The 17,243-nt window shown below is 40.5% G+C and overlaps 1 protein-coding gene across 1 annotated transcript in view; it reads right to left on the bottom strand.

Annotated features, from left to right (window-relative positions):
- Positions 1-17,243, bottom strand: part of COL6A6 (collagen type VI alpha 6 chain) — a 119,129-nt gene that overhangs the window by 61,013 nt on the left and 40,873 nt on the right. Inside the window, 3 exon segments of the mRNA XM_052642887.1 lie at positions 141-176; positions 6,741-6,794; positions 8,009-8,074. Coding sequence (XP_052498847.1) covers positions 141-176; positions 6,741-6,794; positions 8,009-8,074 — 156 coding nt within the window.

A 17,243-nucleotide genomic window follows, 5' to 3' on the forward strand; every position in this document is an offset into this window, starting at 1 on the left:
ACAACCAATATTATCAAAAAGCAAAATAAATTTAGACTTTCCAAAGGCTTTATTCAGGCTCCTTGACTGGACACACATGGTTTATCATTGGAAGTTTAGAAAATAAAAATAAATAAATAAATAAATAAAGGTCTCTGTACCTGTGGGCCTGTATGTCCCCTCTGGCCATGAGCTGCCTACAACAGGGAAAAAAGTAGATATCATTAACCCTGAAAAATTATTTTTAAAGTTTAACTTAAATTAATAACAGACCCCTTGGGGCACTGACACTAAAACAAAAGGTCACCACATATTGCTTTAAATTGCTGACTGCACCATGAAAGCAAAATATTGCCAACTCTGAATTTCTATCCCAGGGCAATAGATGAATAAAACCATAGGCAATGTAAATCTATACATACTTGTTGGAACAGATTGGGTCAGTAATGCATCCTCTACTAAATTACTCCTAGAACTTAGCATAAGCACCAAAATTGGCTGACTCAAACTGTATTTTTCACTTTTCCAGAGTGCTACCAAGTAAGCCAGAAATTAAGTGTAGAAATGGCCAAAAGGCAGGAAGCCAGAGGAAACACTAGAATAATTCATCTATATTATTATAGGTTGACTTCAGAAGTGAATGATAGCAGAACTAATTTTATCCCTCTTCCCCTTCAAGAAGTCAGATATGCTTACCTGTCAAAAATGAAAGATCAACGTAAGCACTCAAGATTATCCAATTTAGTATGTTAACAAAATGCTTGATAAAAAAAAAGGCTAGACTACATGGATTTTTACTGCTACTGTCAAATATAACGTGAAAATCTGAGTATTTCTAGATCAATATTTCAAGAGACAAAGACATTTTATTGTCTAACTCAGATTATAGCATGACTGATATCCAGGATTTGTAAAATTCAATACATATCAGACATTTTTGTAATAGAAACTTATTTGAGAGTCAAGTCAAATTTCTATGTGAGGCTGGTCTTGAAATTTTTAAATTCCTCTAATTATGTTTCAGTGAAAATCTCTTGTTATTTAGGAAAGAGACTATATGTCTGGGATATGATTAGAGGCCTATTTCTTTAACACCAAATGATGACTGTCGAAATGTCCATATCAGAGGGATGAAGAGCAGTTTTCTCTACTCCTTTCACACAAGGGTTTATCTTTTCTGATTCAATTCACAGCAGTTTCATTTAGAAAAATATCTATCCAACATCTACTATCCACAAAGTATATAGGATGGGAACCATAGGATCATAAAGGTGACATAGAGTTCTTGACCTCAGAAGGTCCTCACCACTTGGGTTAGTGGGGAGGAGATAAATACTATAAATATTTACAAGGCAGACTATATCAGATGCCATAAGAAAGGGGAAGACAGAAATATGGGTTTCTCCCAATTGAAAAATGACTTAATAGACATTTCTCCAAAGAAGAAAAACAGATGGCCAACAGGCACAAGAAAAGATGTTCAACATCACTAGTTACTACAGAAATGCAAATCGAAATTATAATGAGGTACACTTCACATTGTTGGATCATAGAAAAAGCAAGGGAGTTCCAGAAAAACGTCTACTTTTGCTTCACTGACTGCGCTGAAGTTTTTGACTGTGTGGATGGACATACCAGAGCATCTTACCTGCCTCTTGAGAAATCTGTATGCAGGTCAAGAAGCAACACTTAGAACTGGACATGGAACAATGGACTGGTTCCAAATCGGGGAAGGAATATGTCAAGGCTGCATATTGTCACCCTGCTTATTTAACTTACATGCAGAGTACACCATGTGAAATGCTGGGCTGGATGAAGCACAAGTGGGAATCAAGAATGCTGGGAGAAATATCAATAACCTGAGATTCGCAGATGACACCACCCTTATGGCAGAAAGTGAAGAGGAACTAAAGAGTGTCTTGAGGAAGGTGAGAGGGGAGAGTGAAAAAGTTGGCTTAAAACTCAACATTCAAAAAGCTAAGATCATGGCATCTGGTCACATCACTTCATGGCAAATAGATGGGGAAACAATGGAAACAATGACAGACTTTATTTTCTTAGGCTCCAAAGTCACTGCAGATGGTGACTGCAGCCATGAAATTAAAAGATGATTGCTCCTTGGAAGAAAAGTTATGACCACAAGGCAGTGTATTAAAAAGTACAGACATTACTTTGTTGACAAATGTCCACATAGTCAAAGCTATGGTTTTTCCAGTAGTCATGTATGGATGTGAGAATTGGACCACAAAGAAGGCTAAATGCCAAAGAATTGATGCTTCTGAACTATGGTGTTGAGAAGACTCTTCAGAGTCCCTTGGACTGCAAAGAGATCAAACCAGTCAACCTTGAAGGAAATCAATCCTGAATATTCATTAGAAGGACTGATGGTGAAGCTTTGGCCACCTGATGCAAAGAACTGACTCATTGGAAAAGTCCCTGATGCTGGGAAAGAATGAAGGCGGAGGAGAAGGGGACGACAGAGGACGAGATGGTTGGATGGCATCACTGACTCAATGGACGTGAGTTTGAGTAAGCTCTGGGAGATGGTGAGGGACAGGGAAGCCTGGTGTCCTGCAGTCCATGTGGCTGCAGAGTCAGACACGACTGAGTGACTCAACAACAACCACTTCACACCAGTCAGAATGGCCAGGATTGAAAAGTCTACAAATAACAAATGCTGCGGAGAACGGCTGTGGAGAATAGGAAACCCTCCTACACTGTTAGTGAGAATGTAAATTGATGCAGCTACTATGGAGAACAATGCGGAGGTTCCTCAAAAAACTAAAAATCGAGTTGCCAGATGATCCAGCAATCCCATTCCTGGGCATATATTTAGACAAAACTATAAATTCAAAAGCATATGTACCCCAATGTTCATTGTAGCACTACTGATAATAGCCAGGACACGGAAGGGACCTGAATGTCTGTTGACAGATGCACAGAAGATGATGTGGTGCACACATACAGTGGAATATTAGCCGCAGAAAAGAATGAAACAATGTCATTTGCAGCAACATGCACGGACTAGAGATTATCACACTAAGTGAGGTAAGCCAGAAAGAGAAAGGCAAATACCATACGATATCATTTATGTGGGAACCTAAACTTGGAGACAAATGAATCTATCTATGAAACAGACTCACAGACATAGAGAACAGACTCGTGATTGCCAAGGCGGAGGGCACTTGGGGGAGGGATGGGCTGGGAGTTTGGGATTAGCAGGTGCAAACTATTATATATAGAATGGGTAGAAAACAAGATCCTATTTTATAGCACAGGGAACTATGTTCAATATCCTGTAATAAAACATAATGGAAAGGAATATGAAAAGGAATATACATATATATACATAGATATATAACTGAATCACCTTGCTGTACAGCAGAAATTAATACAACAATCGACTGTATTTCCACAAAATAAAGTAAAGCCTCTAAAAAATAAAATAGTTGGCCAGTATCTGTCATCATGTGTGGCTTGAAGTTGTGGTCATTCTTTGTTAATTCATTTTAAGTTTTTTTTTATTGTTTTTGGTGAGTTGCATAGAAGTGGAGTAGTATAAAAAAATCCCTTGACTTTACCATCTTGAGGTGGAATTCTGCTTTTACTCCTGAATGATGCTGCTGAATCCATAACTCAAGAAGGGGCCATATTTTTCAGGAGTTGTGCGGTTTAGCTAATAGGTGGTGATATTGCCTTATCCTCCAGAGAGATTATCGCCTCTATAAAGTAAGAAAAGTTCATCTCCCATGCCAGGATTTTTTGGATGATATTCTTTAAGTTCAAAATACTTTCCTGGGGTATGCAAACTGGCTACACCCTTTTAGAAAGTCAAATAAATAGCAAATGTACTTTTTAAAAACTTCAGATGCATTAGAAAGGGCTTTCCCAACAATTAAATTCTGCAGGTTTTAAACATAATCCCTGTTCTTATTTTTCTCTGTCCTACAAAGAAGAAAAGTATGTTCCAACATATAAAAATATTTTCCTGTTGGAATATAGTAGCTGGTTTTATGAGCTTCTGCTCAGAAAATACAATGCATAATAATGCAATGTGTTAAACTAGGTTTTATTTGTCTTCAAATTTAAAACATTAAAATTGTATTAGTTTCAGATGTAGAACATAATGATTCCATGTATGTATATATTGCAAGAAGACCATCATTCAGCTAATAAATCTAGTTAACATCTATCACTACGTGTAGTGGGTAGGGCAGGATGAAGGAAGTTGGAAAAGGCTGGGTAACTAAATGAAGAATGGAGAGAAAACGTTGCACCATAAGAAGAGACACTGGGTTCAGAACCCAATGCAGGCATTTAAGTATATTTTATTAAAGTTATATTTTCTTAATGGATAAAGATTTTATTTTATAATGTCAATTCTTTTCCAAGAAGTCAAGCATAGAAACTCTTTTAAAAAGTACTTATTGAAAAAAAATAACAACAAAGATCCCAAAAGATTTCTTAAGCAAGTGACCTAATTTTGCTCTCAGATATGTTTTTATAGGCATATATTATATATAACCTCTTTAGCAGTACAGAGTATCCTCAAAAAACTTAAATATAGAAATACCATATCATCCAGAAATCCCACTTCTGGGTATTTATCAAAAGGAAACAAAAACACAAACTCAAAAAGATATACCCACCACGTGTGTTATACACACACACACACACACACACACACACACACACACACACACACACACACAGTGGAATATTATTCAGTCATGAAAAAGAAGGAAATCTTGCCACTTGTGACAACATGGACGGACCTTGAAGGCACTAGTGTTACTTGCTCAGTCGTGACTGACTCTTTGCAACCCCATGGACTGTAGCCCACCAGGCTCTTCTCTCCATGGGATTCTCCAGGCAAGAATGCTGGAGTGCATAGCCATTCCCTTCTCCAGGGGATCTTCCCAACCCAGGGATCAAACCCGGGTCTCCTGCATTGCAGGAGGATTCTTTACCATCTGAGCTACAGGGGAGTCCTGAAGAAATTACACCAAGTGAAATAAATCAGAAAAAGACCAACACCCTATGATCTCACTTATATGTGGAATCTTAACAAAATGAATAAACCAACCAGCTAAACTCATAGATACAGAGAACAGAGATGAGGAGTGGGGGTGGGGGGGATGGTGTGAAATGGGTAGAGGAAATCAAAAGGCATAAACTTCCAATTAGAAAATAAATAAGTCATGGGATTTAATGTATAGCATGATAGCTTAGCTGGTAAAGAAATTGTCTGCAATGCAGGAGACCCCAGTTCTATTCCTGGGTTGGGAAGATCCCCTGGAGAAGGGATAGGCTACCCACTCCAGTATTCTTGGGCTTCCCTGGTGGCTCAGCTGGTAAAGAATCTGCCTCCAATGTGGGAGACCTGGGTTCAACCCCTGGTTGAGAAGATCCCCTGGGAAGGGAAAGGCTACCCACTGCAGTATTCTGGCCTGGAAAATTCCATGGGTTAGTCCATAGGGTCGCAAAGAGTTGGACATGATTGAACGACATTCACTTGATTTAACTTCACATGATAACTGTCGTCAGTGATACTATATCGTTGTGTAGTTGCTGCGTTGTGTCCGATTCTTTTGCGACCCCATGGACTATAGCCCACCAGGCTCCTCTCTCTATGAGGATTTCCCAGGCAAGGATACTGGAGTGGGTTGCTGTTTCCTTCTCTAGGGGATCTTCCTGACGCAGGAACTGAAACTGTGTCTCCTGCATTGGCAGGCAGACTATTGCTGAGCCACTAGGGAAGCCCAATAATATTATATTGTATATTTAAAAGTTGCTAAGAGAGTAGAAGGGCTTCCCTGGTGGCTAAGTGGTAAAGAATCCGCCTGTCGGTGCAGGAGACACGGGTTTAATCCCTGGGTTAGGAAGATCCCCTGGAGAGGGAAATGGTAACCCTCTTCAGTATTCCTTTTTTTTTCCTTCAGTATTCTTGCCTGGGAAATCCCATGGACAGAGGAGTCTGGTGGGCTACAGTCCATGGGATCATAAAAGAATTGGACACAACAAAGCAACTACCCAACAACAGAGTAGATCTTAAAAAGTTTTCATCACAAGAAAAAAAAGAATCATAACTATGTGTGGTGATGGACGTTAACTAGACTTACTAGCGGAGTGGTGATCATCTTGTAATATATACACACATGGAATCATTATGTTGTACATCTGAAACTAATATTATCTATCAAGTATATCTCAGTAAAATATGTATTTATAACATTTAAAAATTCAGCACAAATAAAAACTAGTTTAATATATTGCATTCATTATGCATTCTGTTTTCTGAGGAGAAGTTCACAGAACCATATATTGTAGTTCATCCAAGAAAATATTTTTGTATCTTGGAACACATTCTTCTTCTTTGCGAGTCAGAGAAAATGGAAAGGAGACCAGAGGACTCGCATCAGGACTGACTTTTCTAAGCAGTCATAAAACTTGGCCGAGGAATGGAGCCTTGGACTTCAAACCTCAGTGGGCTAGTGAGCAGGCCAGACTTTGACTACTCTTCCCCTAGTTGGCTACTCTTGCGTTCTTGGGCAGCGCTTTCCTCCGATGTGGTAATCTCCCCTGCAGCCAGCACCGTCTGGCCTTGGCTTCAGGGCCCTTCCTGCGCCCTTTGCCAGCTCCGCCCTGAGTCAGTTTTCCCCAGGGTAGTAAGTCCCGGGGAACCGCCCCGCCACCAGCCATTGCATCACCCCAGTTCAGGCTCCTCCACAGCGGGCCACTTTGTCTATGTGGGTCCTTACTGTCTTCCTTCTGGAGCCGGGAGTTCCAGGGGGCCCTGGCCAGCCTCTTCTTCCCTGTCAAAGGAACAGACAGAGGTTTGACAGTAACGACACGGCTCGGACATGTGCGCTTCTCAATGCTGGTTCGTTGCGCTCCCAGGAGGGTGGACGGGGACACACAGGTTAGACTTATCCTCCCTGAGAGATGAGGCCCTAACCCACCAGCCACAGACCACACCTCTCTGCGTGCAGGATGTGGCTCCATCTGCTCATCACCACCATCTAACTTGTGTTTGGGCTGTTAGTTAAGAGTATTTCAACCGAACTGTCCCTGCTGTGTTGCCATAGAATCATCCGTGTGATGGGATGCCTACAACTTGTGTGAATTTCTCTCTTGGGACTTCCTGTTCTGTCTGGCTAACCTGTGTAACAGCCTAATTAGCACCCTCATCTGAATAAACTCTCCCAATACACATCCTCCCAAGGTAGGAGAAGGGGATATAGAATCTATAACAAGACATACACTGGCCACTTAATAAAAAATGACAGGTAACGTTCTCTGGAAGTTTATGATGTGGAAGGCTCTGTCATTGAATTCCCACATCCCTTTCCAAAGCAGGCTACTTGTCCAGTTTTGAAGATGAGAAAGCAGAGGCTTGTAGAAAGTAGCTGAGGCCACAGGGCGGCTAAGGAACAGAGCCTGAAATGGAGGCTAAGCCTTTTTCCAAAGGGCTTTCTCACAGGTGGAATCACCAAAGAACTTCCCCACCATGAATCCAGTGACACACATTTTCCAGACAATTGTTTTCCTAAAGTTCTGAAAAACAAGCGTACATGATCAGATTTAGATGTATGCTATCCCATAAGACTAATCTCAAGAGACTTGCCTGAGAGTGTGGCCTGTAGATATCTCCCAGATCTTATTCTCTCTCTGCTTCTTTTTTATAAAATCAGGTACCAAGTATAATATGATATCTTTTTAGGACACGTGACCTCTGGATCCTGGGAAGGCTAGGAGTTCTTTTGCTAGTGCTTTTTATCAGCTAGCCCTACATTTCAAATCAGAGGTTAGATCTTTGCATCAGATTCAGAAAAGAGAATGTGTCTTAAGTTCCAGCATAGCAAATAAGAAGGGATAAATGAAACTTTCTGCTTCTAAAAAGAGATTTTCTGTATCAGGTATATTCACTCTGATTCCAAATTCTTTATACGTACTTCATATATCACTAAAACCCCGAGCCCACCATTGTCACATATTTACAAACTTACTTCCAAAAGCCCACAGTTACCTGTCTTCCAAGTTCTCCTTTCAAGCCCTTGGGTCCCTCTATGCTATTGTCAAATCCAGGAACTCCCTGAAAAATAGAAAATAATAGGCTTTGAACATTTTTCCTTAAAAATGTAATATGGTTGTAACATACCTGGTCACCCCCCAAAAAAGTGACAAGAGAAGGTTAACCCATTTGAAAGCAGAAGTAGGCTAAATTATAAATGGCTTATAAATATCTTCCTTTCCTCCCAAGCTCTGCATTAGCAGGAGAACATGGAGACCTAAGGCAAGTGTGTGGGGCCCAGGTGAGAGCTCATGATGGAACACACAGCCGAGCAGGCAGAGAGACATGAGTTGCGTTGAGGGCAGCTCCTATCCTGGGTCTGGAGATGTTTCCTTCTTGCTACTACCCTCTTTCTCTTAGCTTCTGGTCTTCTTTCTTGGGGCCTCGGCAAGTTTATATTTGAGGGTTGGTAGATTTTACCCCCTAACCCGTGCCCTTGGGGAAGGCAAAGTTTTTTTTTTGTCATTTGTTTGTTTTTATTGAAGCCTAGTGGATTTCCAACAGTGTGTTAGTTTCAGGTGTACAGCAGAATGATTCAGTTATATAGACATATATATATGTATATTCTTTTTCAGATTTTTTTCCCTGATAGATTATTACAAGATACTGAGTAGAGTTCTCTGTGCTATACAGCAGGTCCTTGTTGTTTATCTATTTTATATATAGTAGTGTGCATATCCAGAGAAGGCAGTGGCACCCCACTCCAGTACTCTTGCCTGGGAAATCCCATGGACGGAGGAGCCTCGTAGGCTACGGTCCATGGGGTTGCTAAGAGTCGGACATGACAGGGCGACTTCATTTTCACTTTTTACTTTCATGCATTGGAGAAGGAAATGGCAACCCACTCCAGTGTTCTCGCCTGGAGAATCCCAGGGACAGAGGAGCCTAGTGGGCTTCCATCTATGGGGTAGCACAGAGTCAGACACGACTGATGCGACTTAGCAGCAGCAGCAATGTGTATATGTGAGTGCTGAAGAATTGATACTTTCAAACTACTGCTGGAGAAGACTTTGGAGAGACCATTGGACAGCAAGGAGATAAAACCAGTCAATCCTAAAGGAAATCAATTCTGAATATTCATTGGAAGGACTGATGCTGAAGCTCCAATACTTTGGCCACCTGATGCAAAGGGCTGACTCATTGGAAAAGACCCTGATGCTGGGAAAGATTGAAGGCAGGAGGAAAAGAGGGCAACAGAGGATGAGATGGTTGGATGGCATCACCGACTTAGTGGACACGAGTTTAAGCAAACTCTGGGAGATAGTGAAGAACAGGGAAGCCTGGCGTGTTGCTGTCCATGGGGTCACAAAGAGTCGGACATGACTTAGCAAGTGAACAGTACATAGTGTGTGTATGTTAATCCCAAACTCCTAATTTATCCTTACTCTGCCTTTGCCTTTGGTAACTATACCTTTGTTTTCAATGGTTGTGGGTCAGTTGTAAATAAGTTCATTTGTATCATTTTTTTTAGATCACCCATATAAGTGTATCATATGATATTTATCTTTCTCTCTCTGGCTTACCTCACTTAATATGATAAACTCTAGGTCCATCCATATTGTTGCTGCTGCTGCTGCTGCTAAGTCGCTTCAGTCGTGTCTGACTCTGTGCGACCCCATAGACGGCAGCCCACCAGGCTTCCCCGTCCCTGGGATTCTCCAGGCAAGAACACTGGAGTGGGTTGCCATTTCCTTCTCCAATGCATGAAAGTGGAAAGTGAAAAGTGAAAGTGAAGCCGCTCAGTCGTGTCTGACTCCCAGCGACCCCATGGACTGCAGCCCACCAGGCTCCCCCGCCCATGGGATCCTCCAGGCAAGAGTACTGGAGTGGGGCGCCATTGCCTTCTCCAATCATATTGTTGCAAATGGCGTTTTTTTTTTTTTTTTTTTTTATGGCTGAGTAATATTAAAGGCAAAGATTTGTGATGGGCTCTGCCCCAAGAATGTGAGGACTCTGAACAGCGTTGAGGGCTTTATTTGCCACACACACTCTCTTTCTCCTCCTGGGTCCCTGGATACCTTCTAACACCATTGGTTTATTCCTACTTTTCTGGTTTTCAGAAAGTCTTGGAATCTTGAGTTTTTCTCAATATTTATACAGATGTTCTAGCAGGAGCACTGAAAACAGGCCCACATTATGGGATGTTATCCTAGGCAGGCCAAACTGAAAGCTTTCTCTCTTGGGTGGTTCAGACCACAAACAGCAGCCATGATGCCCGGATGATCAATTGAACCAGCCAATTCATCAGTAAATGAAGAGGGGAGGGCAACTATCCACTCCTGCTGAGAGCCAGCTGCCTGGCTGCTTGGCTGATAGCAGACTTGGCTGATAGATGACCTTCATCAACCAGCAAGTAATTTGAGATCACCAACAGGACCATAGCATCATTCCAGATACTTTGGAACCTTTTTAAACATGCAGTTTCTATACTCACAGGGCTTAAGGCTGACAGAGTGGAAAAAAAAAACAACAAAAAAAACATGGGCTTAGAATTTATTTTACAACTGATAGCACTAAAATTTACATGAATAATTATTTCTCTTCCCCACATACCAAAGCCAAAGGTTATTTCCTTACCTCTTCTGTTCTATTCTTGTTAATATTTATCTGATGAATTATAATATTAAAGAGTTATATCTTCATTAGAACAGTAAGGAAGAAAAAGGAAGGTTAAGTCCTAAATTTTCTTCCACTGGGTATATACACTGCTTACTATAGTCCAACTCTGCACTATTTGATTGAAGAGATGATATAAAAAAATCATATGCCAGCACATTCTACAGAACAGAACATCCTACTTTCCATGCAGACCAGCTGTGTGGTCAGGCTGAATATGATCTGGCCCACTCTTCAAGTTTTTATGAAATTAGACAAAAGAGTATCATTTAATGCAAATTTATGATTGAACTCTGGGAGTTGATGATGGACAGGGAGGCCTGCTGTGCTACAATCCATGGGGTCTCAAAGAGTTGGACATGACTGAGCGACTGAATTGAACTGATGATTAAACATGGGCTTCTAATAATATGTTCTAGAATGATGAACTTAACTAAAGTGTCACTCAGGCAAATGTTCTACCTCAGCCTTCCCTCAAATTACAAGAAATTTTATCCTACAAATGTATTTAGATCAGTCTACCAAGACAATAGAAACAAAACAAAAAATAAACACATGGGACCTAATCAAACATATAAGCTTTTGCACAGCAAAGGAAACCACTGACACAATGGAAAGAAAACATACAGACTGGGAGAAAACATTTGCAAGGGATGCGACCCATGAGGGCTTAACTTCCAAAATCTATAAACAGCTCATACAACTCAATAACAAAGAAACAAACAACCCAATCAAAAACTGGGCAGAAGATCTAAACAGACATTTCTCCAAAGAATAAATACAGATGGCCAACAGGTGCGTGAAAGGACACTCAGCATCACTGACAGAAAAATGTAAATCAAAACTGTACTGAGGTACTACTACCTTACACAGGTCAAAACGGCCGTCATTAAAAAGTCCACAAGTAACAAATACCGATGAGGCTGTGGAGAAAATGGAACTCTCCAACACTGTTGGTAGGAGTGCAAATTGGTGCAGTCAGTATGGAGAACTGTGTGGAGGCTCCTCAAAAAAACTAAACAGTTGCCGTATGATTTAGCAATCCCCCTCCTGGGTGTATATCAGGAGAAAACTATAAACACAGTTACATGTCCCCCGTGTTCACTGTAGCAGCATTTATAATAGCTAAGACAGAGGAGCAACCTAAATGTCTATCAAGAGATGAACGGATAGAGAAGCTATAATAGATATACACAACGGAATACTACTCAGCCATAAAAAGAAAGAAATGAATGCCATTTGCAGCAACATGATGGACCTAGTGATGATCATACTAAGTGAAAAAAGTTGGACAGAGAAAGATAAATATCATAGGATATCACTTATATGTGGAATCTACAATATGACGCAAACGAACTTACCTTGAAACAGAAACAGATGCACAGGCGTAGGGAAAAAGCTTGTGCTTGCCCAGGGTAGGAGTCGGGGAGGGAAGGATTAGAAGTTGGAGACTAATGCACGCTATTGTGTCCAGAATGTGTAAGCAACAAGTACAGGAAACTATATTCAACAAGCAAAGTGAAGTCGCTCAGTTGTGTCTGACTCTTGGCGACCCCATGGTCTGTAGTTTACCAGACTCCTCAGCCCATGGGATTTTCCAGGCAAGAGTTACTGGAGTGGGGTGTCATTTCCTTCTCCAGAGGATCTTCCTGACCCAGAGATCGAACCTGGGTCTCCTGCATTGTAAGCAGACGCTTTACCATCTGAGCCACCAAGGAAATCCTGGACTATATTCAATGGCTTATCATAGGACTATATTCAATGTCCTGTGATAAACCATAATGGAAAAGAATCAGTTCAGTTCAGTTCAGTCACTCAGTCATGTCCGACTCTTTGCGACCCCATGAACCACAGCACGCCAGGCCTCCCTGTCCATCACCATCTCCCGGAGTTCACTCAGATTCACGTCCATCGAGTCCATGATGCCATCCAGCCATCTCATCCTCTGTCATCCCCTTCTCCTCCTGCCCCCAATCCCTCCCAGCATCAGAGTCTTTTCCAATGAGTCAACTCTCCGCATGAGGTGGCCAAAGTACTGGAGCTTCAAGAATATATATATATATCTCATAATCATTTTTCTATATAGCAGAAATTAGCACAACATTGTAAATCAACTGTATTTCAATAAAATAAATTAAAAAATTATGTCAAAATGGTAAATTTCAAGCAAATGAGCTTTTATGTGATCAAAAACTCTCTCTGAATAAAGCATATATTTTCAGGAATTTGTGCCATTTGCATGTAGATTATACTTGTGTCCTATTTATTCCATCAATCTTGCTCTCCTCATATTTCCCCATATAGTAAACCCACCAAAAAATACACGGAAGAAGTAGAGAGAGCTTTCATCGATTTGAGATGTACATTCCCAAGTGTCTGGGAAGAGTTATTATTTATTGAAAAACCATCGGAAGTCAGTATAGTGACAATACACCACAGGGAAGCTCCCTTGGGTTGAATTTTCAGCCATCTCAAAGTCATAGAACATTTCTCTTGAAATAAAAGTATTTTTACATTATTCAGATTCTTTTAAAAGTGTTACACAATCATGCAGACAATTAGGGGGTATTCTGATTAAATTGAATTATGATTTTATAGCAACACGCCAAGTAAATTTTTGGCCATTGTATACCGATGACTGAAATGTCTGCATTTGAACTACTATTTCTTCATTACCCTTATTTGTGGATAGATTTTTATTTCTAATTAGACACTTTGAAGTTGTTTGAAACTCTTGCGTTATCAGAGCATTATCATATGTCAATGTTATCTTCAAGTGCAAATTCCTCTGCTTTTTAAATAGAGTTATCTCCAATGCATACATAACATTGATATTTGTCAGTATGTATTGTACAAAATTCTTTCTCTGAACAACCACTGTGTACTGGAGGAGGGGTTATTAAAGACAAAGTCCTGTGACATTCCCAGTTGCCCCACACCCTTATCAGCACTTAGTATTGTTAGTTTTATACATTTTAGGGTTTCTGATGGTTGTGGTACACTGCTTTGGTACATTGATAGTGGGAGTATAAATCAGTGCAAACTTTTTGGAAAACTGTTTGGCTGTAAAGATTTAAGTGAATATCATCCAGTCTACTCCCAAAGTATAGACCCAGTAAATGTGTACGAAAGACACATACAAGAATGTATATATCAGTAATATTTATGAAAGCAAAATCTGGAACAACTGAAATATCTATCAATAACAGAATGGAGAAACAGATCAAGGAATATTCACACAATAAAACATTAATTCATTCAAAAACTAAGATTATGGCATTTGGTCCCATCACTTCATGGCAAATAGATGTGGAAACAATGGAAACAGTGACAGACTTTATTTTCTCAGGCTCCAAAATCACTGCAGATGTTGACTGCAACCATGAAATTAAAAGACACTTGCTCCTTGGAAGAAAAGCTATGACCCACCTAGAGAGCATATTAAAAAGTAGAGATGTTACTTTGCCAACAAAGGTCCATCTAGTCCAAGCTATGGTTTTTCCAGTAGTCATGTATGGATATGAGAGTTGGACTATAAAGAAAGCTGAGTGCCAAAGAATTGATGCTTTTGAACTGTGGTGTTGAAGAAGACTCTTGAGACTCCCTTGGACTGCAAGATCAAACCAGTCCATCCTAAAGGAAATCAGTCCTGAATATTCATTGGAAGGACTGATGCTGAAGCTGAAATTCCAATACTTTGGCCACCTGATGCAAAGAGCTGACTCATTAGAAAAGACCCTGTTGCTGGGAAAGACTGAAAGCAGGAGGAGAAAGGGACTACAGAGGATGAGGCGATTGGATGGCATCACCGACTCAATGGACGTGAGTTTGAGCAATCTCCGGGAGTTGGTGATGGACAGGGAAGTGTGGTGTAGTGCAGTCCCTGGGGCAAAGAGTTAGACACGACTGAGTGACTGAACTGAACCTAACTCAGCTGAGTAGGATTGAATGAACTGCTGATATTCACCACGCTGATTCATCTCACAAGTATATAGGAAGCTGGGAATGAAAAGTGCATCCTGTAAAATACCAGTGAAAAGTTCAGTAATGGGTAAAACTAATTCATGGTCCTGAGACAGTGTGATTGCCTTAGGGAGGGCCGGTTGTGACTGAAGTACACCTGAGGGGGTTTGGGCATTATTCTCCTCTTGTCTGATGTTCTGTTTCTTTACCTGAGTGGTGAGTGCACAGGGTATTCATAGTCATCAAGCTGTGCACTCATAATATGTGTACTTTCTGATGCATGTTACAGCTTAACAGTAAATTCAAGAGATCTAATAAATAGCATGGTGATAATAGGCTGTGATACTGTACTATACACTCCAAAGTTGCTAAAAGACCAGGTTTTAAATATTCTTACCACACACAAAAAAGTGATAATTATGTACCTGTTAAAGGACTTAGCTAACACTAAGGTGGTCATCCTAATATGTAAATATATCAAACCAACCTGTCGTACATCTTAAACTTATGCAACGTTATATAGATATTACATTGTAAACACAATTTTATCTCCACTTTTAAAGTTTTAATGAATGTTTAAAAAACCTACAAAATCCTAATTCATTATGGTTTTGAATATTGACATGTGGGTGATCAACGTCCTAGAGTACTGATGTCCAGTGGGCTTGGCATATCCCCTAGGCTGGCACGCATCCTGTTTGTTTTGGTGTAGGTTATGCCTGCTCAACAGGGTTGCATCCCCATTAAAGCAGGTATTTGTGGGTTATACATTTTGGCTAATATGCTTTTAGCTGACTTGGACTCAAGGAAATTAAGCTAATATTCTCAGTGGAGAAAGACTCTTGGAGAAGAGAAAAAAGAGACGGCTCCAATTCTTTCACCCTGTCCATGTTTTGAGGTGCCCTGCAGTATTCTTGCCTTGAGAACCCCACGAACAGTATGAAAAGGCAAAATGATAGGATACCAAAAGAGGAATTCTCCAGGTCATTAGGTGCCCAATATGCTACTGGAGATCAGCAGAGAAATAACTTCAGAAAGAATGAAGGGATGGAGCCAAAGCAAAAACAATACCCAGTTATGGATGTAACTGGTGATAGAAGCAAGATCCAATGCTGTAAAGAGCAATATTGCATAGGAACCTGGAATGTCAGGTCCATGAATCAAGGCAAATTGGAAGTGGTCAAACAAGAGATGGCAAGGGTGAACGTTGACATTCTAGGAATCAGCGAACTAAAAAGGACTGGAATGGGTGAATTTAACTCAGATGACCATTATATCTACTACTGTGGGCAGGAATCCCTCAGATGAAATGGACTAGCCATCATGGTCAACAAAAGAGTCCGAAATGCAGTACTTGGATGCAATCTCAAAAACGACAGAATGATCTCGGTTCGTCTCCAAGGCAAGCCATTCAATATCACAGTTATCCAAGTCTATGCCCCAACCAGTAACGCTGAAGAAGCTGAAGCTGAACGGTTGTATGAAGACCTATAAAACCTTTTAGAACTAATACCCCAAAAAGATGTCCTTTTCATTATAGGGGACTGGAATGCAAAAATATGAAGTCAAGAAACACCTGGAGTAACAGGCAAATTTGGCCTTGGAATGCAGAATGAAGCAGGGCAAAGACTAATAGAGTTTTGCCAAGAAAATGCACTGTTCATAGCAAACACCCTCTTCCAACAACACAAGAGAAAACTCTACACATGGACATCGCCAGATGGTCAACACCGAAATCAGATTGATTATATTCTTTGCAGCCAAAGATGGAGAAGCTCTATACAGTTAACAAAAACAAGACCAGCAGCTGACTGTGGCTCAGATCATGAACTCCTGATTACCAAATTCAGACTGAAATTGAAGAAAGTAGGGAAAACCGGTAGACCATTCAGGTATGACCTAAATCAAATCCCTTATGATTATACAGTAGAAGTGAGAAATAGATTTAAGGGCCTAGAACTGATAGATAGAGTGCCTGATGAACTATGGACGGAGGTTCATGACATTGTACAGGAGACAGGGATCAAGACCATCCCCATGGAAAAGAAATGCAAAAAATAAAAATGGCTGTCTGATGAGGCCTTACAAATAGCTGTGAAAAGAAGAGAGGTGAAAAGCAAAGGAGGAAAGGAAAGATACAAGCATCTGAATGCAGAGTTTCAAAGAATAGCAAGAAGAGATAAGAAAGCCTTCTTCAGCAATCAATGCAAAGAAATAGAGGAAAAGAACAGAATGGGAAAGACTAGAGATCTCTTCAAGAAAATTAGAGATACCAAGGGAACATTTCATGCCAAGATGGGCTCGATAAAGGACAGAAATGGTATGGACCTAACAGAAGCAGAAGATATTAAGAAGAGGTGGCAAGAATTCATGGAAGAACTGTACAGAAAAGATCTTCACGACCCAGATAATCATGATGATGTGATCACTCATCTAGAGCCAGACATCTTGGAAAGTGAAGTCAAGTGGGCCTTAGGAAGCATCACTATGAACAAAGCTAGTGGAGGTGATGAAATTCCAGTTGAACTGTTTCAAATCCTGAAAGATGATGCTGTGAAAGTGCTGTACTCAATATGCCAGCAAGTTTGGAAAACTCAGCAGTGGCCACAGG

The sequence above is a fragment of the Budorcas taxicolor genome, chromosome 1 (genome assembly GCF_023091745.1).
Source record: "Budorcas taxicolor isolate Tak-1 chromosome 1, Takin1.1, whole genome shotgun sequence".
Lineage (NCBI taxonomy): Eukaryota > Metazoa > Chordata > Mammalia > Artiodactyla > Bovidae > Budorcas > Budorcas taxicolor.